We start from the raw sequence: 18518 nt of genomic DNA on the forward strand, positions 1-18518 counted from the left end.
GCTTCCCATGAGCCTGTCACCCCAGCCTCACTGTACCATCTGTCCTTTCTCCTTCCCTGAAAGAAGCTGTGCCCAGTGCTGGACTCCTGGAGTAAGAGCACGGGTTCTGAAAAGAGGAAAGAGTACTCCCTTGGAAGTGCTCAGTTGTCATCAGACTTTCTCAGCTGAAGGATTTCTTCATGCAGGATCACTGGGGAATAATTAAATAAAAGGAAATATTGTTTCTTTAGATGAAGAAATTGTGTTTCTCACAGGTGCTTGTAAGATGCCTAAGTTCTGGAGGTATAAGATCCTTTTAAAGACCTACTTTTCAAAAACAAGAGGCATCCTCCTTTGAAATCTGAGGTCTTCAGCTGGGCAGAGGAAAACTTAGACATATGCTCATTGGGTGTAGTGGGCTGGTTTGTACTGTTCATCCTGTGATATTTAATTGACAAGAGTCTTTCTCTTGCTGTCGCTTCTTTTTTTTTTTTTTTGCTTAAGGAGAAGAAAGCTTTGTTTCGTTACAACCCCGAAAGTTATATTCTATTCTAAGAACCCCAGCCAAGGCAAAGAAAACAAAGCACAACTATGCTTATCCCTCCTTACACCAGCAGACACTGACACATCATTAACACTAGGCTGGAATCACACATGATCCAGTCCGCATGAACATACTTTTCTATGTTTGTTAAGGTTAATCTCAAGGCTTGTTTCAAGGTGAAGCTACACAACCATTTAAAAATTTGTCATTAAATCACTACAGCCAGACCATGGGACTGCAATTTTCTCATTGATCCTCCCGTGTCAGCAGCATCAACATGGATTGGCATGTGGGAGCGTCACTGCCGTAGAACCCCCCTGTGTCCCCCCATTGCCTCTGGTAGCTCTCAACCAGCAGCAACATTTGTGGCTCGATAGCCAATCTGAAAGAGGCAGTGGAACTGGATGAGGCTGAGCAAGACACACAGAGAAGGGTTGTATGCGTGTTGTGGGTCTGTGTGCATGTGAAGGGTACAGCAGAAGAGGTACAGATTCACCAACCAAGACTGCTGAGTTCCAGGACTTTGCCACCTGCTTCCATCAACTTTAAATACAATGGACGTTTATGATAATCCGTTGGGAATCTTCACTGTGATTCAGTGAGTAAGCTAATACATCTGTACTTCCCATTTTAAGCTAATGGGAATATAAATATTTAAATATATGCATACTTTGCAAGGGCAATATGGTTTTGAATACTCACACCTCTGTATCCTTAATGGTAAGACATGTTTTGAAATGACTTAGTTAAACACTGAAAATAGTTTGATCTTTGAATTAAACTAATCTAAGCAGCGTTTCAACAAGAAGTAGCACAGACATTCTAGATAATGTATTGAAAATGACATAGAACTGCAGTGAACTTCAGAAATTGAAGAGAGGAATCAGGCATTTTCTTTCCGCAAAGAATGCTGACTCTCTCAGAAGTTTTAAGAATGTTTTAGTAAGCATGTATTTATGTCACAAATGGATTTGAAAGATCCTGAAAGTTATGAAGCAAATTCCCATTAAACTGCATAGTATGCTTGCCTTTGAATAATGAACTCATACTGTAGATAAATTATTCAAGATTTCACTGTATTGTATGTATGTTGGGTCATAGCATAGGAAATGATGTTTGTTTAAAGTCTGCCTCTCTGCATTTATTTGCTAAATGAGGTTATCCAATACTTAGGAGGGCTGGGAGCTGATATGCCTGGATTCTGTTCCCAATTCCACCAAAGACAATTCTTCAGCCAAAGTCATGTTAGCTTGGGGGTTTTTGTTTGTTTGGTTTGGTTTTGGTTTTCTTATATTGTTGTTATTGTTTGTTTGTTTTCTCTTTTTGAATCTTTGGTGTTTTTTCATCTCTAAAATGGATGTAAAACTAGAACTTAATGAATAACAGTGCGTCAGGAGAATTAAATTTTGCGTAATCCAAATCTTCAAGAATTATAAAGCTTTGGACTCATCTGGTCCCTTTCTACTTGAATAGAATTGTCTCTTCCCATTGAACTGGACTGCAGCTGAAATAATTTTCTCTGGATCTTTCAGTAATGTATGTTTTTTGTGCATTATTTAACTTGTTTTGCCTCTATTTATTTTCCACAAATACGACAAAATAAAATAAGCCCAAAGACATCTGTAAATTTTCATTAACCATATGATTGTCAGATTTGTGTATCTATTCCTTCTGCATTGTTTCCTTTCATTACTCTTAAAAGTTTTAAATTGATGCTAAAAACTTTTTTGAATAGGGACCTTGTCTTTGCAGGTTGCCAATTAAAAAGCTAGTATATTCTGGAGTATATTAAAATAAATTCCAGAATTCTGAATAGTTTCTTTATCAACAAAAGTCTGTTCTTCCTCCTCCCCATGATCCCCAAGGCAGATGGGCCACTGCTGCGGGGCCAGCTTCCTCCCTTGTTCTGCGTGCAGCAGCTGAATACAGGAACCGGGCAGACTGCAAAAAGAGAGAACAGAGACACAAAAAAGATAGCAAATACAGAACCACATTCATAAATAGTTTCCTTTCTCCACCTTCCCTCCTCCAAAGATGAGAAAACAAACACCAAGCCTGGAGCAGGCAATGCAAGTGGAATACAAACTGACACAGTCTCGGGAGCAGCAGAAGGTTTGCTGCTTCAGCTCCATGGATGTGGGACCTGCTTGGGGTAATGCTGTTGCTCTTGGTCTTCCAGAGCCTCTGGATACTTTGCCTTTGAGGACTGCTGGGCTGCTATGTAAAGCAAGGCAACCACTGCCAGTTTAATGGGGCATAGCAACTGAGACCCTGCAGGAAGATTTGCTGAATAAATTGGTGGAAAGATAGGTTCATCTTTCCATATGCTCCTTCAAATTTCAGGGGGGCTGAAGTGATTCTGTGATTCTGTCAAGTGTGTTTGCAAATTCAGACTTTTCAGTAAGGGTTAAGGGCACCCTAAGCCCAAAGACTGTACAATGGGTGCCGTTACTGAAGTTCATATGCACTGGAGTTATGCTCAGCAGGCTTAGAACTGATCTTTTTTTTTTTCAAGTGGAATTCTTTGAACATATTACATCAGAACAAAAGATGCTTGGAATGAGTGGGCAGTGCTTATGCAGGCTCTATCATGGAGCTATGAGAAAGAGGCAGAACTCTCTGTTATGCACATTCCCCTTAAAACATTAAGAAAGCTGCCAAGTCCTGAACAAGCAATAAGGAATTTGAAAGCTTAAAAAGAAAGGAAATATTCAGATACAGTCATTACAGTCTCAGTTCTTTGATTATCTGGATAAGGAATGCCAGGGATACAGAGTGAATTAAATAAGGTTCTTGTATAGCCATCAAGTGCCTGTATTACCTGCTGCAGAACCAGAATTCAGTCTTACATACATAGGCTTTTTTTTTTCCAGAGAGCTGAGCTATCCCCCAAAGTCAGTAATACAGCTCCCTAACTGCTTGTGGTGTACCCACAAAGCTTGATTAGGCATATGCTCCTTGATATAAATGGCTGAGTCTTCATCTCTGTGAAAGCCATTTATCTCTATAAACAACTCTGCTTCATTGTGTTCAGAATGGAGATATGCAAGAAAAACCAAAACACACCAAACCAAAAAAACCCCAAAGAAAGCAATATATCTCATCATCTTACCCACAATAGTTGAGAAGTGAGGGTTATGCCTGTATGTTGGGGTGTTCTTCTGATTCTGACACACTCTTCTTTGAATGCCCATCAAGCTCACTATGAAGTGAACTTGCAGGAGTTTAACCAGAGGAATCAGCTTACTGGAACACAGTGTTTGTGGTTTCTGTGATTTGGCAGCAATAAACATCTCCCGTGTGCAGCTGCACAGTGCTGTCCCCAGAGCACCACTCCTGACACATGAAGTTTATAAGACCAGGTGTCCCACCATGGACATGCCTGGAAGATGAAAAAGTCCAGCAGTGATGGCCTGAGACAAATAGACTTTAGGAGCCAATTCTCAAAAACTTGGCAGAAAAGGCTCATAATGTAAAGGACTCCAAAACAGTGATTTGTACTGCTCATTGTTAAACTTTCAAATTACAAAAAAGGCAGGTATTCCTAATTTGTGTCTCTTTGTCCTTATAACATTAAAGTGCTACCTTTTCCAATAAAGAGGGAAAAATAATATACTAGCTCTCATAGTGGTTCACCAAACTAAACAGTTTTGTGTTTAACCGTGTACAGACAATGTGAGCAGCTGGTGATGCGTTTATTAATTCAACAGTAAGAATCTCTTCCTACACAAAGTATTTCCCTGGACCAAGACCCCTCCTAAGAGATACCAAGATGTGTTTGCATTAGTAGTTTAGTTCAGATCAGGAATGTACTCAGGAAGCAAATATTCTGTTCTGTTTACTGTACTTGCATTGTCAGTGTGAAGTGGTCTTGGAGCACACAAACTGGATGCCCCTCTGCTGAACCAAGTAGATGGGGTCCAGCAAGGCACCTGCTACACACCAACCACTCAGCATCCTGTGTAGGGCCCAAATGAGAGATACTCCAAAGTAACACTGCTAAAATGTGTACAGGTTGGCCCTCAGCTGCCCTGTACCCACAATTTCACTCTACAGATCCACTCCAATTATGCTGTGCTACTTGTTAATGCAGAGATGCCCTAGACTTCTAAAGGGGACAGTCAAAATCAGACTGGCACTGAGCCAGATCTGCTATTAGCTTGCCGGCCTTTGCAGCAGTTAGCATTGAGATTATGGAGAGGTGCCGAGCAGGAAATCTATGACTGCAGTGTGGGTGGTGTTTAAAGCAAATTTTAGCTTTAGGTTAGATGAGGGTTTCTGAAAGAGTGGTCTTAGTGACTTTTTTTGCTTCTAGATATGATGTGTTGTTCTCTCTGGTTTGTTTTTTTTCCACGCTATGCTCATCACCATTATGTGGAAGGTTGTATTAGGATAGAGCAAGTTCTAGCCAATGCCAACAAAAAACAGCAGTAAAACCCATTGTCACAAGCCTCCACTTTGAAACAAAGGCAAGGTAGAGCAAGTGTTACAAACACTATCAGAGAGATCATCTGGGTGATGTAACTGGATCTGTGACCTTCCTTAACTCACAGGGGATCTTTTCTGCTCAATAGGCCACTGAAATAGCTGACTTCTGGCTAGATTTAAATAAGCCACTTGTAAATAATTTTGTCATGTGTACTGGGAGGGAACAAATTTGGCTGCAATTGATTTTGTTCCTGTACTTTCACAGCATTTTGCCACAAGCCCTCAGTATTGAAAATCTTCCCAGACCTACAGTGAATTCACAGTGGCTGCCCTAAATATCTCATGCCTGCTATTTTCTCTTTTCCTACATGTTCATGTTGAATAAACATTGAAACCATTTCTGTCCTTGAAATATTTGCATACTGTGGTGAAGTCTCCAAAAAGGCAAACGGAAAAAATTGTTCTGTGATCAAGTCTGTAAGTGATACTTTACTGAGAAGGTACAGATGGGAAGAGCAACCATCTCACTGTTAATCTGAGTTGTGCTATGTTTGCATCTACTGTAAAGCTTACATTCATTTTAAACGGTGGGATATTATGGAACACTTTGCTTCAGTCAGCTGTTCCAGTTTAGCTAAGAGTAGTGAAAGTGATTACAGCTATCATCTCACACTAGACCATTGTCCTGTTTTTGTGGAAGGATGGGTGCCCTCAGACATGGGGCACTGAACTCTTGTTGGACAGGAAAACAGTGATGGTCTTTGACATGGTGACCCACAGCAGAAAAGTAAATCATTATGACAAATGCTACTCTCTTGACAAAGGCCAGGGACTGACAATCTTGGCAGAAGGTCACCTGGCAATGTGCTCAGTGTTGGCTCTGCTTTAAGCAGAAGGCTGGAAGAGAGACTTCCAGAAGTCCCTTCCACTCTGAATGACTGTGATGATGTTAACAGACAGTGGGGAGGAAAGATGCTAGAAGTAGCTTATGAAAAATGTTAATGTGCCTCTCAGAAGTCCTAGACCTTAAACGTAAGCAAAATACTGATGTTGATGAAATCAAGAGAGCTGCAGGCAATTACAGTACAAGCATGAAAGATTGTATTAGGGAATCAGATACATGGTTAAATTGGCAATAACACATTTGTCTCCCTCCTCTTTGATGTCCTTCCTTCCACCTTAATACCCAAACTTGCCAGTGGCACAGTTTGTAGTGCCAACTTCAGTTTTGACAAAGTTGATAAACTGAAAAGGCATTTTTTGTTCTGTACTGAGATTGGCCAGCTATTTTTTGGTCTTTTAAATTGGGAGACCCAACTGAAACATAGCTTTCAGTGGTCCTGATGGTTTAAATACGCTTAGCTGGTGCAGCTGCAGACAAACATCCCCAAATTGTTCAGTCTCGGTTTGCAATAAAATCTCAGTATCAAGATAGCTCAGGCTTGCAAGGGTCTGTATGTGGCAGAGCAGAGCTTAGTGTGGGCTGAGACATCCTGGTCTTCAGCATGACAAACTAGAGCTCCCTCAGAGCTTGGGGTAACTCTCCTCTGCAATCCACCATGAAAAAAGCTGTTCTTGTGCACCTCGATTCAATAACGGGTAGAAATTTCTTTTTAAAATAGTTGTCTGACACCTGCCTGCATCATGAATCACTTTTGATAATTTGCCTCTTTGAGCCCTGTTTTCAGAGCTATTCATTGCTCATGCTTCCACTTACAGCATGTCTGGAACAGAGGGCCCTTATCTGCAGCTCTGCTAATCAAGCATCAGATGTTTCTAGTGTTTGACAGCAGAATCGGTGGTCATTTCAGAGAGTTCTTAAGTATATTTCTATGATTTCATGGTGAGTTTTACTGTAGAGCTGCTGAGAAAGAAAAATACTCATTTGCATGCTACAAAGCATAGGCAAGGAGCCAGATCTGTGCTATTACAATATCTGATCTCTGTAAGGCAAACATCCTTTTGAAAGGAGCTAATGTTTCTGTCTATTCAATTCTGATTCACAGTTCAGCACTTTCCTCATTCAAACACCCTGGGGAAGAGTTAACTGTATTTTTCTCTTCCCCTTTTATCTTTATTCCTGGATTAAGTGAAGAAATTATTGGTTCATGTTACAGCCCTTTTATCCCCTTGCAGTAAATCATATGCAGTATTTTTTGCTATTGGTATGCTGCATGTCACGTATACCCTGTTCATGTCACGCTGAAATAGTTAATTGTTTGCATGACAAACATTCAGGTTGTATCCTATGAGTTGCCCCATGGGGGTACATGTTGTTAACTAATGCATACAGTGCACATATCTTCGAATGAGCTTTTCATCAAAACCAAAAAATTGCTATAAAACACTTAATATCAAATGTTATTGATTATTTTCCCCTTCTGTTTATGAAGAAAAATCATAATATTTTATATAGTCATTAGTAGAATCTCAGCAGTAGTTTCTTATCTGCTGTTCACTTGCTGCCTATGCTTCACAAACACTTCCCAAAACTCAAATGACAAGAATCACGAGCTGTAGTATCTTCTTTCTGAGGGGACATGACTGACTATTAAAGAACCTTTAATTCTGTGAATACCAACTTTAAAATTATTTTTCTATTAATACCATGCAAAATTCAATTCATATTTATCACTTGTATTCCTGCCAGGAAATATAATTGCTGTTCACAGAGAGCAAGTATGGAGAAAAAATTTCATTTAAATATTTAAACATTTAAACATTTCCTATATATGCTTTATCTGTGAAAAAAAAAATCCAAACAAAACAAGCCTAGACCAAATCCACAAAACTCTTATGATAGGAAGCACTTTGCATTTATCAACACAAAAGCTAGTCATGTCTTTCTCATCAGTCAGTCTGCTTATGCTTTCTCTGAGCAGCAGTTGCCCTCTACCTACACCTGCAGTGTCCGTATGGACCCCTTGCCTTTCCAGATGAACAGGCACAGGAGCTAATTATTCTTGAGATGATCCTCCACATAAAGTATGGGGAGCATTTCAGAAGCACAGCACAAGCCTCTCCCTGCTGAACCAACATTCCCAGCATGCTGAAATGCCGAATAGATAACTTCCCTCCAAAATCAATGCATGGTATATACTGCTCCTTCATTTAAATAACATCTTTTTTATCTCACGGCTTCGGGGTTAGAGTTGTGTAATGTGAAGACAAGTTATCCCTGAATGGTTTCAGGCTTCAATTGCAACCCAGTCTATTCAGGAATCTTTTTCTTCCAAATATTTCTGCTTGGTGCCACTGTGGCTTTACTGACAAATTCTCTGCTCTGTGAGTGACAGCCCAGAGCAGCATCAGGTATGAACTTAAGGCCTTTCCAGCCAGTCCTTCCTTCCAAGGGCAGGCCAAAGGCCCTGCTGGTGCCCCAGAGCCTTCCTGCTGCAAGCCCCTCGTGGGGCAGCACCTGCTGAAGGAGCAGTACCTGCTGAAGGAGCAGCACCTGCTGAAGGAGCAGCACCTGCTGAAGGGGCAGCACCTGCTGAAGGGGCAGCACCTGCTGAAGGAGCAGCACCTGCTGAAGGGGCAGCAGCTGCTGAAGGAGCAGTACCTGCTGAAGGAGCAGCACCTGCTGAAGGGGCAGCACCTGCTGAAGGGGCAGCACCTGCTGAAGGGGCAGCACGCTCAGCCCGGGGAGGACGAGGTTAAGGAGGCTCTGAGCTCCTGGTCTGTGGCTGACCGAGCAAAGGCATCCCAGCCTGTGTGGGTTTGTCTGTTCTTAACCCCACTCTCAGTCTTGCTGGAGGGGATTGTACAACAGCTGTGCCTCACAAACTCAGCTTCCCAGGGTAGGAGCTTCCAGATTAAAAGCTTCAACAGTTCTTTTGCAGAGGTACAGCAAGAGCCTTTTGTAGGAGGTACTGCTGCTTCTAAATACCTGTGGTTCCACGGATACATGTTAGCAAAGACGTCAGAGTTTCGCAGCTTGCCTGGGGTTTTTCTAAGATCCTGCCAACAGTCCCTGGGATCTGAAGTGGGGGCAACGGGCTGCATTTCATTACATGTTTGTATTTAAAATGAGACTTTGTTTTCTTTTACCTCAACAGAACAGCATTAATGTTTTGTTAATGCTGATATATTGAAGCTGGAACAGCACAGCTCAATGGATGCTAATGAGCTTTAAACAAATGGAAAAGACATATGAGTCCTTGCCTAGTTCCAGCCTTGGCCAGCTGCAGCAGGTAGCAGGGGAGGTTGCTTGTGGGATACAAATAAGTAGCATCAGTCCTCTCCAGAGAAATTGCTCAACAGTCCTGCATATACTGACACAGGAAAATATCTCTCCAGCTGTCAATCCTTCAACCTCCTACAAGAGGAAAAAATTGCTGTGGTTTGTTGTGACTACATATCAGTTTAACTGGTTTTTATAATCAAATATTTTACCCACATAGAAAATAAATTTCAACGGTCAAGTATAACAACAAATTGAAAAAATACGTGTGGGACTAGGAAAATGGTATCCTTTTCTGTAAAATCATAAGCAAAAGCAGGGAGAAAAATCTCATGCTTTTAAAATTTTTTCTATTTATTTTAAGTAGTTAAGGTTGCTTTGAAAGGATACCTTCAAACATAAGGAAGGAATGCATTTTTTTCAGGATTTGCAATTTTATTCCTTGCTAAAGGTTATGATTTCTTTTTCTGTGCAACAGATTGACCTAGTCAGGAAGAGAATTGAAAAAAATTAAGCAGTGTTGAGCAGTCAGTGTATTTCTGAGCATCTCTATGGGAGGAAACATTTCTTATAAATTAGTATTCCTCAACTCTAAGAAGCTTTCTCTCAGATTCATATGGGTCAAAAAAGTTCCTCTCATGAAAACAATTTAGAAATTCAAAGGTAATCCAGTTCTAGGCTCTCTGCCATCCAGGTGCTTGTACCCAGCAGGAAAAAAAAAACATCTCCTTAATCCTTTTTAGTTTTTATAATTAATTGTTTTTCCTCTTCCCAGCAGTTCTTCTGTAGAGCACAAAAGTTACCACATCCAATTATACCTTTTTGTCCTTGCTTATAAAATCTTCATGTCTCCTCAGTTATATATTAACGCAAGATTAATCACTTGATTAATCTCGGGTTTTTTTCCTCATCTGGCACAGTGACAGCCACCAGCCATTTGGTGGCATGTTCTTAGGGTTTTTGTGCAGCCAATATATGTGTGTGACTGCTTGGGGAAAAAAGAGGGTGAGCTAGAGAGAAAGAAAGAACAAGAACACTAGTATCACATTTAGCATGGTAAATGCCATGGCATTTTGGAGACACCAGCTTCCACATGTGATCATCTAATAGCTTCTGGTCCACATTGTTGTGTATTTCATTGTTTATGTAAGAGAGGCTGACAGGAAGGGCACTCTTGGCAGTTAATGATCACTGTCATTGACCAAGCCAATCAGTCAGTAACTGGAAATATCTGACCTTTATGGCTTCCTTCATTTGATGAGTCTCTTTAATCATATATTTTTTTAACCTTTCCTCTTGGATCTGAAACTGTGTGCTTTGATATTAATGCAACATGCCATAATAGAATGAAGAAATTTTTCTTTCTCAGACAGTTCCTTACAGTTATTGTAACCAAAGGGAAAGCAAGATTTGGTTCTGAAAGCTCCAGCATGTTTACACTGTCTTCTAAAGTTTTCCTTCACTTCCCTTACCTTTGCTGGAACTGCTATCACTTTGTCCTGTCCACTGCATTTTATCTTCAGAGTTCATTTCAGAAAAAGCCCTGAATTTGTCAATGATTGTTTGCTTGACGTCTGCTACAATATGAGTATTTTAACCTAGGGGATTTAAAGGTTTCCAAAATTGACTTTCTCTGAGAAAAATGAACTGTTTGATGAAGACTGCAGCCTTTCTTTGGGAAAAGGTTATTGACAAAATTTTAGTTTTCAGATTACTTGGGGTTTATTTGTGAATTCAAATGTTGGCATGAACAGAAATCAATTTACTAGAATGTCTCGTATTCACAAAGTTCTTAAAAAAACTTTGCTTTCAAAGCCATCTTGTGCATAAGTTGCATTTACTACAGTAAATACTTGTATACTTCTGGCCAGGGAGAAACATTTTGAACACAAGCCCTATGAGGAATGACTGAGGGAGCTGGGGTTGTTAAGCCTGGAAAAAAGAAGACTCAGAGGTAACCTTATCACTCTCTACAACTTCCTGAAAGGTGGTTGTAGTCAGGTGGGTGTCGGTCTCTTTTTCCGGGCAACAACTGACAGAACAGTCTCAAGCTGCACCAAGGGAAATTTAGGTTGGATTTTAGGAAGAGGCTTTATACTGAAAGAGTGATAAAGTTTTGGAATCGTCTGCCTGGGAAGGTGGTGGAGTCACCATCCCTGGATATGCTTAAAAAAAGATTGGATGTGGCACTCGGTGCCATGGTTTAGTTGAGGTGGTGTTAGGGCATGGGTTGGACTCAGTGATCTTGAAGGTCTCTTCCGACCTGGTGATTCTGTGATTCTGTGATTTATTTAGGCATATATGAATACAAAGCAGAACCTCAGATATACAAAGTGTGTTATCATCTAATAATTTTATTTAAAATCATGGCTAGTCAGTAGAGTGCTGAAGGCTGTGTTTGACTTGGTGGCCCTCAGTGAGCAGAGAGCTCGAACCAGGCGTGGGTGCTGCTGCTCTGCCCTGCTGGAGCCTTGGAGCGATGGCTTTGCTCCCCATGAATGAGGCTTGGAAACACATTGGCTGCGCAGCCAGGTACAGCAGACATGGGCAAGTTCAACTCAGTGGCCAAATTTATTTCCATGGTCATATTTTGTTTTGTCCTCTGGTTAAGCCTATTTCATGTGTAGCATAACAGACACTGTAATACACAAGAAAAAGGGACCACTCCAACAGCATTGAACCAGACACTTTGCAAAGGGAAAGTAGCACAACTCCAGTGATTTCAATGGGCATTCCCATTAACATAGTGCCTCTAGCTGGAAAAATGAAGGAAGGTTAATGTTTCCTAATGTATTCTGGTTTTCTTTTGCTGAAGCTCAGAGACACTCTGTCCTGCCCAGTGTGAAATCTCTGTATTTGACTCAAGTGTCACAGAAAAGGTTAGAGTTAATTACGAACTGTACCTTTAAGCAATAGATTTTCTGTATTACAGCATTCAGGTAAGTTTGGACAATATTTCTAAAATGATATGAAAATTACTTCTTGATGTTTTTTGAATTATTGTTTGTGAAGTGTTTGTTGAAATTACTATGCTTCAGTGAATTGGTGAAAAATTACCTATCCCTAAACACCTGAGATACTACAGTAATTTTCTATACCTAGAACAATATTGGTATAGCACTCTGTGAGCATTGTGTCCACAACAGTGGGCTCTCATTTCTGGCACCAAGAAGCCAATGAGCAAAATGAACTGATGTTCAAAATTCCAGGCCTCACCCCTAGAAATTCACAAAACCAAGACCTGTATCTTGTTACCACACAGATCCCTGCCTTGTTTTCTTGGTAACCCTACACATCCCCTAACTTCAGCAGTGACAATTATGATGACATTGTGCCCCGAGACCAGCTGCTGCAAAATGCCATCCCTGAGATGCTGCTAAAAAACCCCACCAAACCCAGCCTCCCCCTTGTGAGGGAGAGCAATTCGTGCTGTGCCTGGTAACGGGACACTGGGGAGTGAGCTCCGGTTTGCAACTCAGCTAATGAAACATTAATGAAGTCCTTTCAAAAGAGGGAGCTTTGCTTCACACTTCTGAACGCCTAAACCCAATCTGTAAATGTTTGTTTTCCCCATTTTAGCTTTTTAATTTATTCCTCAATTTTCTAACCTCTGAAATGATAATAAAATGTACTAGATTTGAAATAGAAGTCTCCAAACAGTATTTTAGCAATCTGTTAGGAGCTGGAATACATATGGATTACCCTGTAAATCTAAATTATTGGCACTCAGGAGAGATTATTTCCATTTATTTTGTTTTATTGTGTAATATTTTGCAGCTATGGCTGCAGTGCTGTTATTAACTTGTGATAGTTCTAAACCCTGGTAGGTGATTAGATCATTTACTATGTAAAATTCAGGTCTCCAAAGTAAGATGGTGCTAATCAGTCGAGCCATAGGAGTCCCAGAGGCTCACCCTCACCAAAGATTTGACCCCTAATGTATTGGATAAGTCTCAACAGAATTTTAGTTTGTAATTAGAAACAGTTGCTAGAATATATTTTTAATTGACTTGCTATAATAGAGATAAGATACAGAAAGCATTGTCGCAGCACAGGATGATTTCAATTTATACAAAGAAGTTCATGACAGGAAAACAGTCTTTCCAGATACAAAGATAGTTTTGCATATTGCAAACATGCTATCAACCATTTGGAAAGAAGTATTTCTCTCTGTTGAAGTTAATTCCTTCTCATATTAGCATGAATAACTTATGTATCTTTAAAAATAAGATAGCTCTCTGTGTTAAATGACAACTGGCCTTGGTGAAAGATAATTTTGCAGCTTGGGCATTCAGGAGATAGGGAATTGCCACAAAGTCACTGTTGATCTTCAGGCAAGTGATTCTATTGGATTTCTTGCCTGTAAAGTGAGGTAAGTCATCCCTCATAGCTAAAGTAGGATTTTCCTTCCTTTTTTTCTCTCTCTCCACATCCTTGCACTTTAGATGCATTTGAATTTATTCACTTAGGAAAAAAAGTAAATGCTTGCTCAAGAAGCAAACAGACTTAATCGAAAAATCTTGAGTATTTCAAAATCTATCACCAGTTTCCACAGGGACGAGGACAGAGAGGGTCACTCACAGACAGTCACTCAGTGAAAGCTGTGAAGATTTTCTTCCGGCTACATGGAACCAGCCTGAGAGATGTCTTTCACCAAAGCCTTTCTGAGCCCAGCTGCAGCCAACGTTGATGCAGGCAGTACTTACTGTTTGCACAGCTTCCCCAGCTGATAGGGGCTGCTAGTAGCTTGAATTATGAAGGGTTATGTCTTTTCAGGGTTTTATAAATGTAAATTGCCACTGTAACCACATACACAACAAACACGGGGTTTCTTAGGTAAGTCAGTGACCAAGATGGAAGAAGACTTGCCAGTTCCAAGTCCTGCATTTAACATACAATAAAACCTCTTCCCCCAGACACTCACAATATTTGATTTGAAAGTATAAAAATGTATTACTCTTGCTCTGTTATGTCTATTGGGGGCTCATTTCATGCACTTTTACTGTCCTAGCCCGATTGATTCAGACATAACTGAAATAAAAATGTTATTTAGAGAAGCAGGTGAATGTTATGTAAAACCAGAAAACTGCCATTCAGAACTTCAGTTCCTACTAACCTGCATGAAAATGCTGCAGGGAGTGTTCATCTTATTTTCTCAAACTATCATTTATGGCTTAGGTTTCAGACCATAAGTCAATGACAGCAGTTAATTCCAATAACAGTTAGAACACCCATTTAGAGGTGAAGTGATTTTAAGTTATCACCATTAATACAGCCTATGCTAGAAGAACATGCACTGGAGGAACTTCTCTCTTCAAACAGTAAGCATTTGTATTTGTTTGATATGTTTACAGACTGATGTAAATAGTTTTCTTTATAGAAAAAAAATACATATATATAACATGAATTGCAACTGAAGAGCAACTGGCTTTAGAAAAAATACAGAAAGACAGCACAGGGACACTTTCACATACTTAAAGCAACAAAGAATGACTTTTCCAAGCATTCTGTCAGCTCTTCAAAATAAAATTCATATGATCAGACATCCATGCATACAATCAGACATCCATGCCCTCTGTGGTATGTGTTCTTTGCACATTTTTGTCAGTCTCATCTGCTGAGCAGCTTGCTCAATAAAGACAAAAAAAAAAAAAAATCCAAACCATAAATTTTCCTTATGCTTTTGATAAAGGTGTTACATTATCTACATTATCAACATTTGCAGCAACATTGCACCAGTCTGAGATCTCATCAGAGCTCACAAAAGTAGCTGAGCCAGGTCTTATTGGCAGAGAGATGGCAAACTTCCAGCAGCTCCCAGGTGCTGCAGAGTTCAGCAGCAATTAAAGATGTGCCACTCTGCCTCTGAGCCAAGACCATGATAGCTTGTAAAGAGCCAGGACAAAGCTAGGAATATCCTGTCAGCTTTTGGACACAATGTAAAACTGAAGTTCTGGCTACATGTGGTCATTAAAAATCCCTTCAAGCATTTGGAAAATATAGTGCAATACTACTTTATCCTGGACAGCTGCCACTCAGGTTTACTCCCTCATCTTGCAGCTGATGTTCCCCCTGTGGCCTCCTGTGAGCGTGGTGGTTTGGCTTTATCAACAGGGCTGGTGGATGGGAGTTTGCTTCATGCATGGCTTTCATTCTCTGCATGCCTGCTGTGATAGTGTTCTCTTCAGCTTTCAGCTTGCCTGAGAATTCCATCAATGAGAGCATGTGCTTAAAGTTAACGTGAGGAAAATGGGTAACCTCATTGCTTGAGAAGCATTGTCACACAGGAGTTTTGGGGAATATTCTAAACATTTACATGTAAAACCTGTTTACCATTCCACTCAACCACTTCCGGACTGACTACCTCTTACAGTTAAGATCCTTAGTTTGTTCAAGAGATCTTTTAGAATACTTGAAGTTAACCATGCTTTGAGCATGCTCAAGTTCCTGCCCCCTGCAGACTGTACTGAAAGTGAAACAGAATCACAGAAATATCCAAGTTGGAAAAGACCTATACAATCATCGAGTCTAATCCTGAACCCAGCACTGTTATGTCCACCATTAAATCATGTCCCTAAGTGCCACATCTACACATCTTTTAAATACCTCCAGGGGTGGTGATTGGACCACATCCCTGGGCAGCCTATTCCAATGCCTGACTACCATTTCTGTGAAGAAAATTTTCCTAATACCCAGCCTGAACGTCCCCTACTGCAACTTGAGGCCATTTCCTCTCATCCTGTCACCTGTAATCTGGGAGAAGAGACAGACCCCTGCCTTGCTACAACCTCCTTTCAGGTAGTTGTGGAGAGTGATGAGGTCCCCCCTGAGGCTCCTTTTCTCCAGGCTAAGCTTCCTCAGCCATTCCTTACAGGACTTGCTCTCCAGACCTGTCACCAGCTCCGTTGCCCTACTCTGGGCACGTTCCAGCACATCAGCATCTCTCTTGTAGTGAGAGGCCCAAAATTGAATACTGGCTCCAAGGTGTTGCTTCACCAGTGCTGAGCACAGGGTGATCACTGTCCTAGTCCTGCTGGCCACACTATTCCTGACACAAGCCACGATGGCAGAGCAGCGTACACAATTTGCATTGACGTAAATAACTACTCAGTATCCACAGTCATCAAAATGAAGGACTTTTTATCTCCTGACTGCCAAACTAAATAACTGAACAGTGTAGCTCTGTAGCTACAGCATGGAAAGTGAAAGGTGTGATGGTAAATGCCCTGAGGTCTCTATGTTACCTAAAGCATTCTTTCAGTAACTGCAAGTTGATTACAGTCTCACTAACTGACACTGTAGATCCAGTCGCAAAACTGGGGTTTGGCATTTCCCAGTACAATACAGCCCCAATTTTGTGCTCCTCCTGGATTTTGCATAATACAATAAAGCTGACACTGGTTTCCAAATATATATATATATACATACATACATGTATATGTATATATAGTGCCCATTCAGAACTCAAGGTCAGTATATGTTGGAGAGAAAAGAGGAGACCTTTATGGACTGGCTGCATTTTTGGGGAAAAATATTTAAAAGAGCAGCTCTTCAAAGCAATAGAACTATTTTAGGCACATGGTGTGATTCTTGGAGTTGTCCTCTGCATGGTCAGGAGCTAGACTTCAATGATCCTTGTGGGTCACTTCCAACACATGGTATTCTAAGATTCTATTATTTTAGAAGCTACAAAAAATATGACTGAGGTCAAGTAGTCAGCAAAGCAGTTCTGAAATTGTCAAGGGTATAAAAAAATAAAATCTATCACCATGATCGATTTGCACTTCATCATCTGGATATCACCACCGAATTCACAGATTCAGACAGGTAAAAGTCCAGGAACAATGTGATAAACTAAAAAAGGGAAAAAAGGTTTGGACTGGAATACAAATTATTTTTTTATATTATTTTGAAACTGATGTGGAACAAATTGCTACCTGCATTCTTTTCAGTCATACCAATAACAAACCCATAAATAACTATAAAACTTAAGTGAAGTAGAGCACTGCTTTCCACAGCTCCTGCCCTTGATCCCTGCAAATACCAGGAATCACTCTACTTGTCTTCCACATGGTCTGATTAAAAGTTTTTTTAAATTCTATTTCACAGCTTTAGTGTTTTGAAAATGTTGTTATCCTCAGTTCTTTTCAATAGACAGAAACAGAGGTCTCCAGAGAGCCATTCATCTCATCCTAAGATAGGCATCTAAGGTCAGCAAATGGTCTTCTGAAGATGATTCTATTAACTATAAAGGAAGAGTAGGCTCAGTTATGCAACTTTCAGAAGTCTGTAATTAGACAAGATGATTTTCACTCATCAAGCTACTTTTAGACAACTTTTTTTCCTCTTAAGATATAAAATCTCAACTTTTTAAACTAGAAAAATACACTACACCCTTGCTAATTTTGAAATCATCCATATAGTAAGATGGATTTTATTCTTCTGCACCCTAGACAAACTTTCAAGCCTTTCCTTTACCCCCCACTTGAAATGCCAACATACTAGAGGGACACTGCTTTCTCTGTATTTCTAAGTGTAACTCAAATCAAAAGTGTTTGAAAACTCATGAAAAACATTGTACTTGTCACGTTTGCAGCTCAGGTTCAGGGATTTCCAGTTCATGTATGATTCAAAGGATCATCTAAATATTAGGATGCCTGTCCAAACTAAAATGAAATTCCAGATGCTTGAGATTCACCTGTCATTGAAGATAATGTTGCCATGAAGAAAACCCCAATTATCCCTCTAGCGATGAAATACTGAGAATAACAGTAGTGAAAATGGCACTCACTGAATTTACAGTGATGCAAAGGTATGAGCTGCCAGGAAGGAATGTGGGAGACATTTTGCATTATTCATACCAGGAGCTATACTCTGCTCCTTGCTGAGAACATACCTCTCCTATACAGTTTGCACAGAATCAGATACTGTCCACCCAACAATTGCATGTGTCAGTTCAAATTGCTCATTGAACAGTGACACCTCACTCATTTCATGCTCCTCACCCTTTTCTCTGTATCATTCCTTTCTTGTGACCCTTTCTGTCAGAGATGTTAGTTTTAAAGGCAGCATGAGATTAACTGCATAATGCTTGTCTTTCAAGGCTGCCTTTGCTTTATCTCCATCCAGCTGAGCTGGACACCAGGATGCACCAACCCCGCCCCCCCGGAATGGCCGCAGCTCCCTGTAGCCTGTTTGCATAACAGTTCACTCCTCTTTCTAACATGACCACAATAAGAAGAGGGGCCACATTGTTTCCAGAAATAAAACAGATTACTTTAATCCTAAACCTACTGCAGAACCAGGATAATAATTCTTTTTTTTTTAGCCATGTGTTTAACCATTTCTGAGGAGGCTAAAATAGCTAGACATTTGTGTGTATGT

The 18518-nt window shown here is 40.3% G+C and overlaps 1 protein-coding gene across 4 annotated transcripts in view; it reads left to right on the top strand.

Moving 5' to 3' along the window:
- Window positions 1-906: 906 nt before the first annotated feature.
- FRMPD4 (FERM and PDZ domain containing 4) overlaps window positions 907-18518 on the top strand; it is a 344070-nt gene continuing 326458 nt past the window's right edge. For 2 of the 4 annotated variants that reach the window (XM_048329235.1, XM_048329266.1), the window contains exon 1: window positions 909-1121. In XM_048329235.1, the coding sequence (XP_048185192.1) occupies window positions 1078-1121 (44 nt within the window). In that variant the 5' untranslated portion in view covers window positions 909-1077. Of the gene's footprint in view, window positions 1122-18518 lie in introns of all 4 variants that reach the window. The other 2 variants (XM_048286157.1, XM_048329244.1) reach the window with 2 other exon arrangements.

Source organism: Corvus hawaiiensis, chromosome 2 (genome assembly GCF_020740725.1).
Source record: "Corvus hawaiiensis isolate bCorHaw1 chromosome 2, bCorHaw1.pri.cur, whole genome shotgun sequence".
Lineage (NCBI taxonomy): Eukaryota > Metazoa > Chordata > Aves > Passeriformes > Corvidae > Corvus > Corvus hawaiiensis.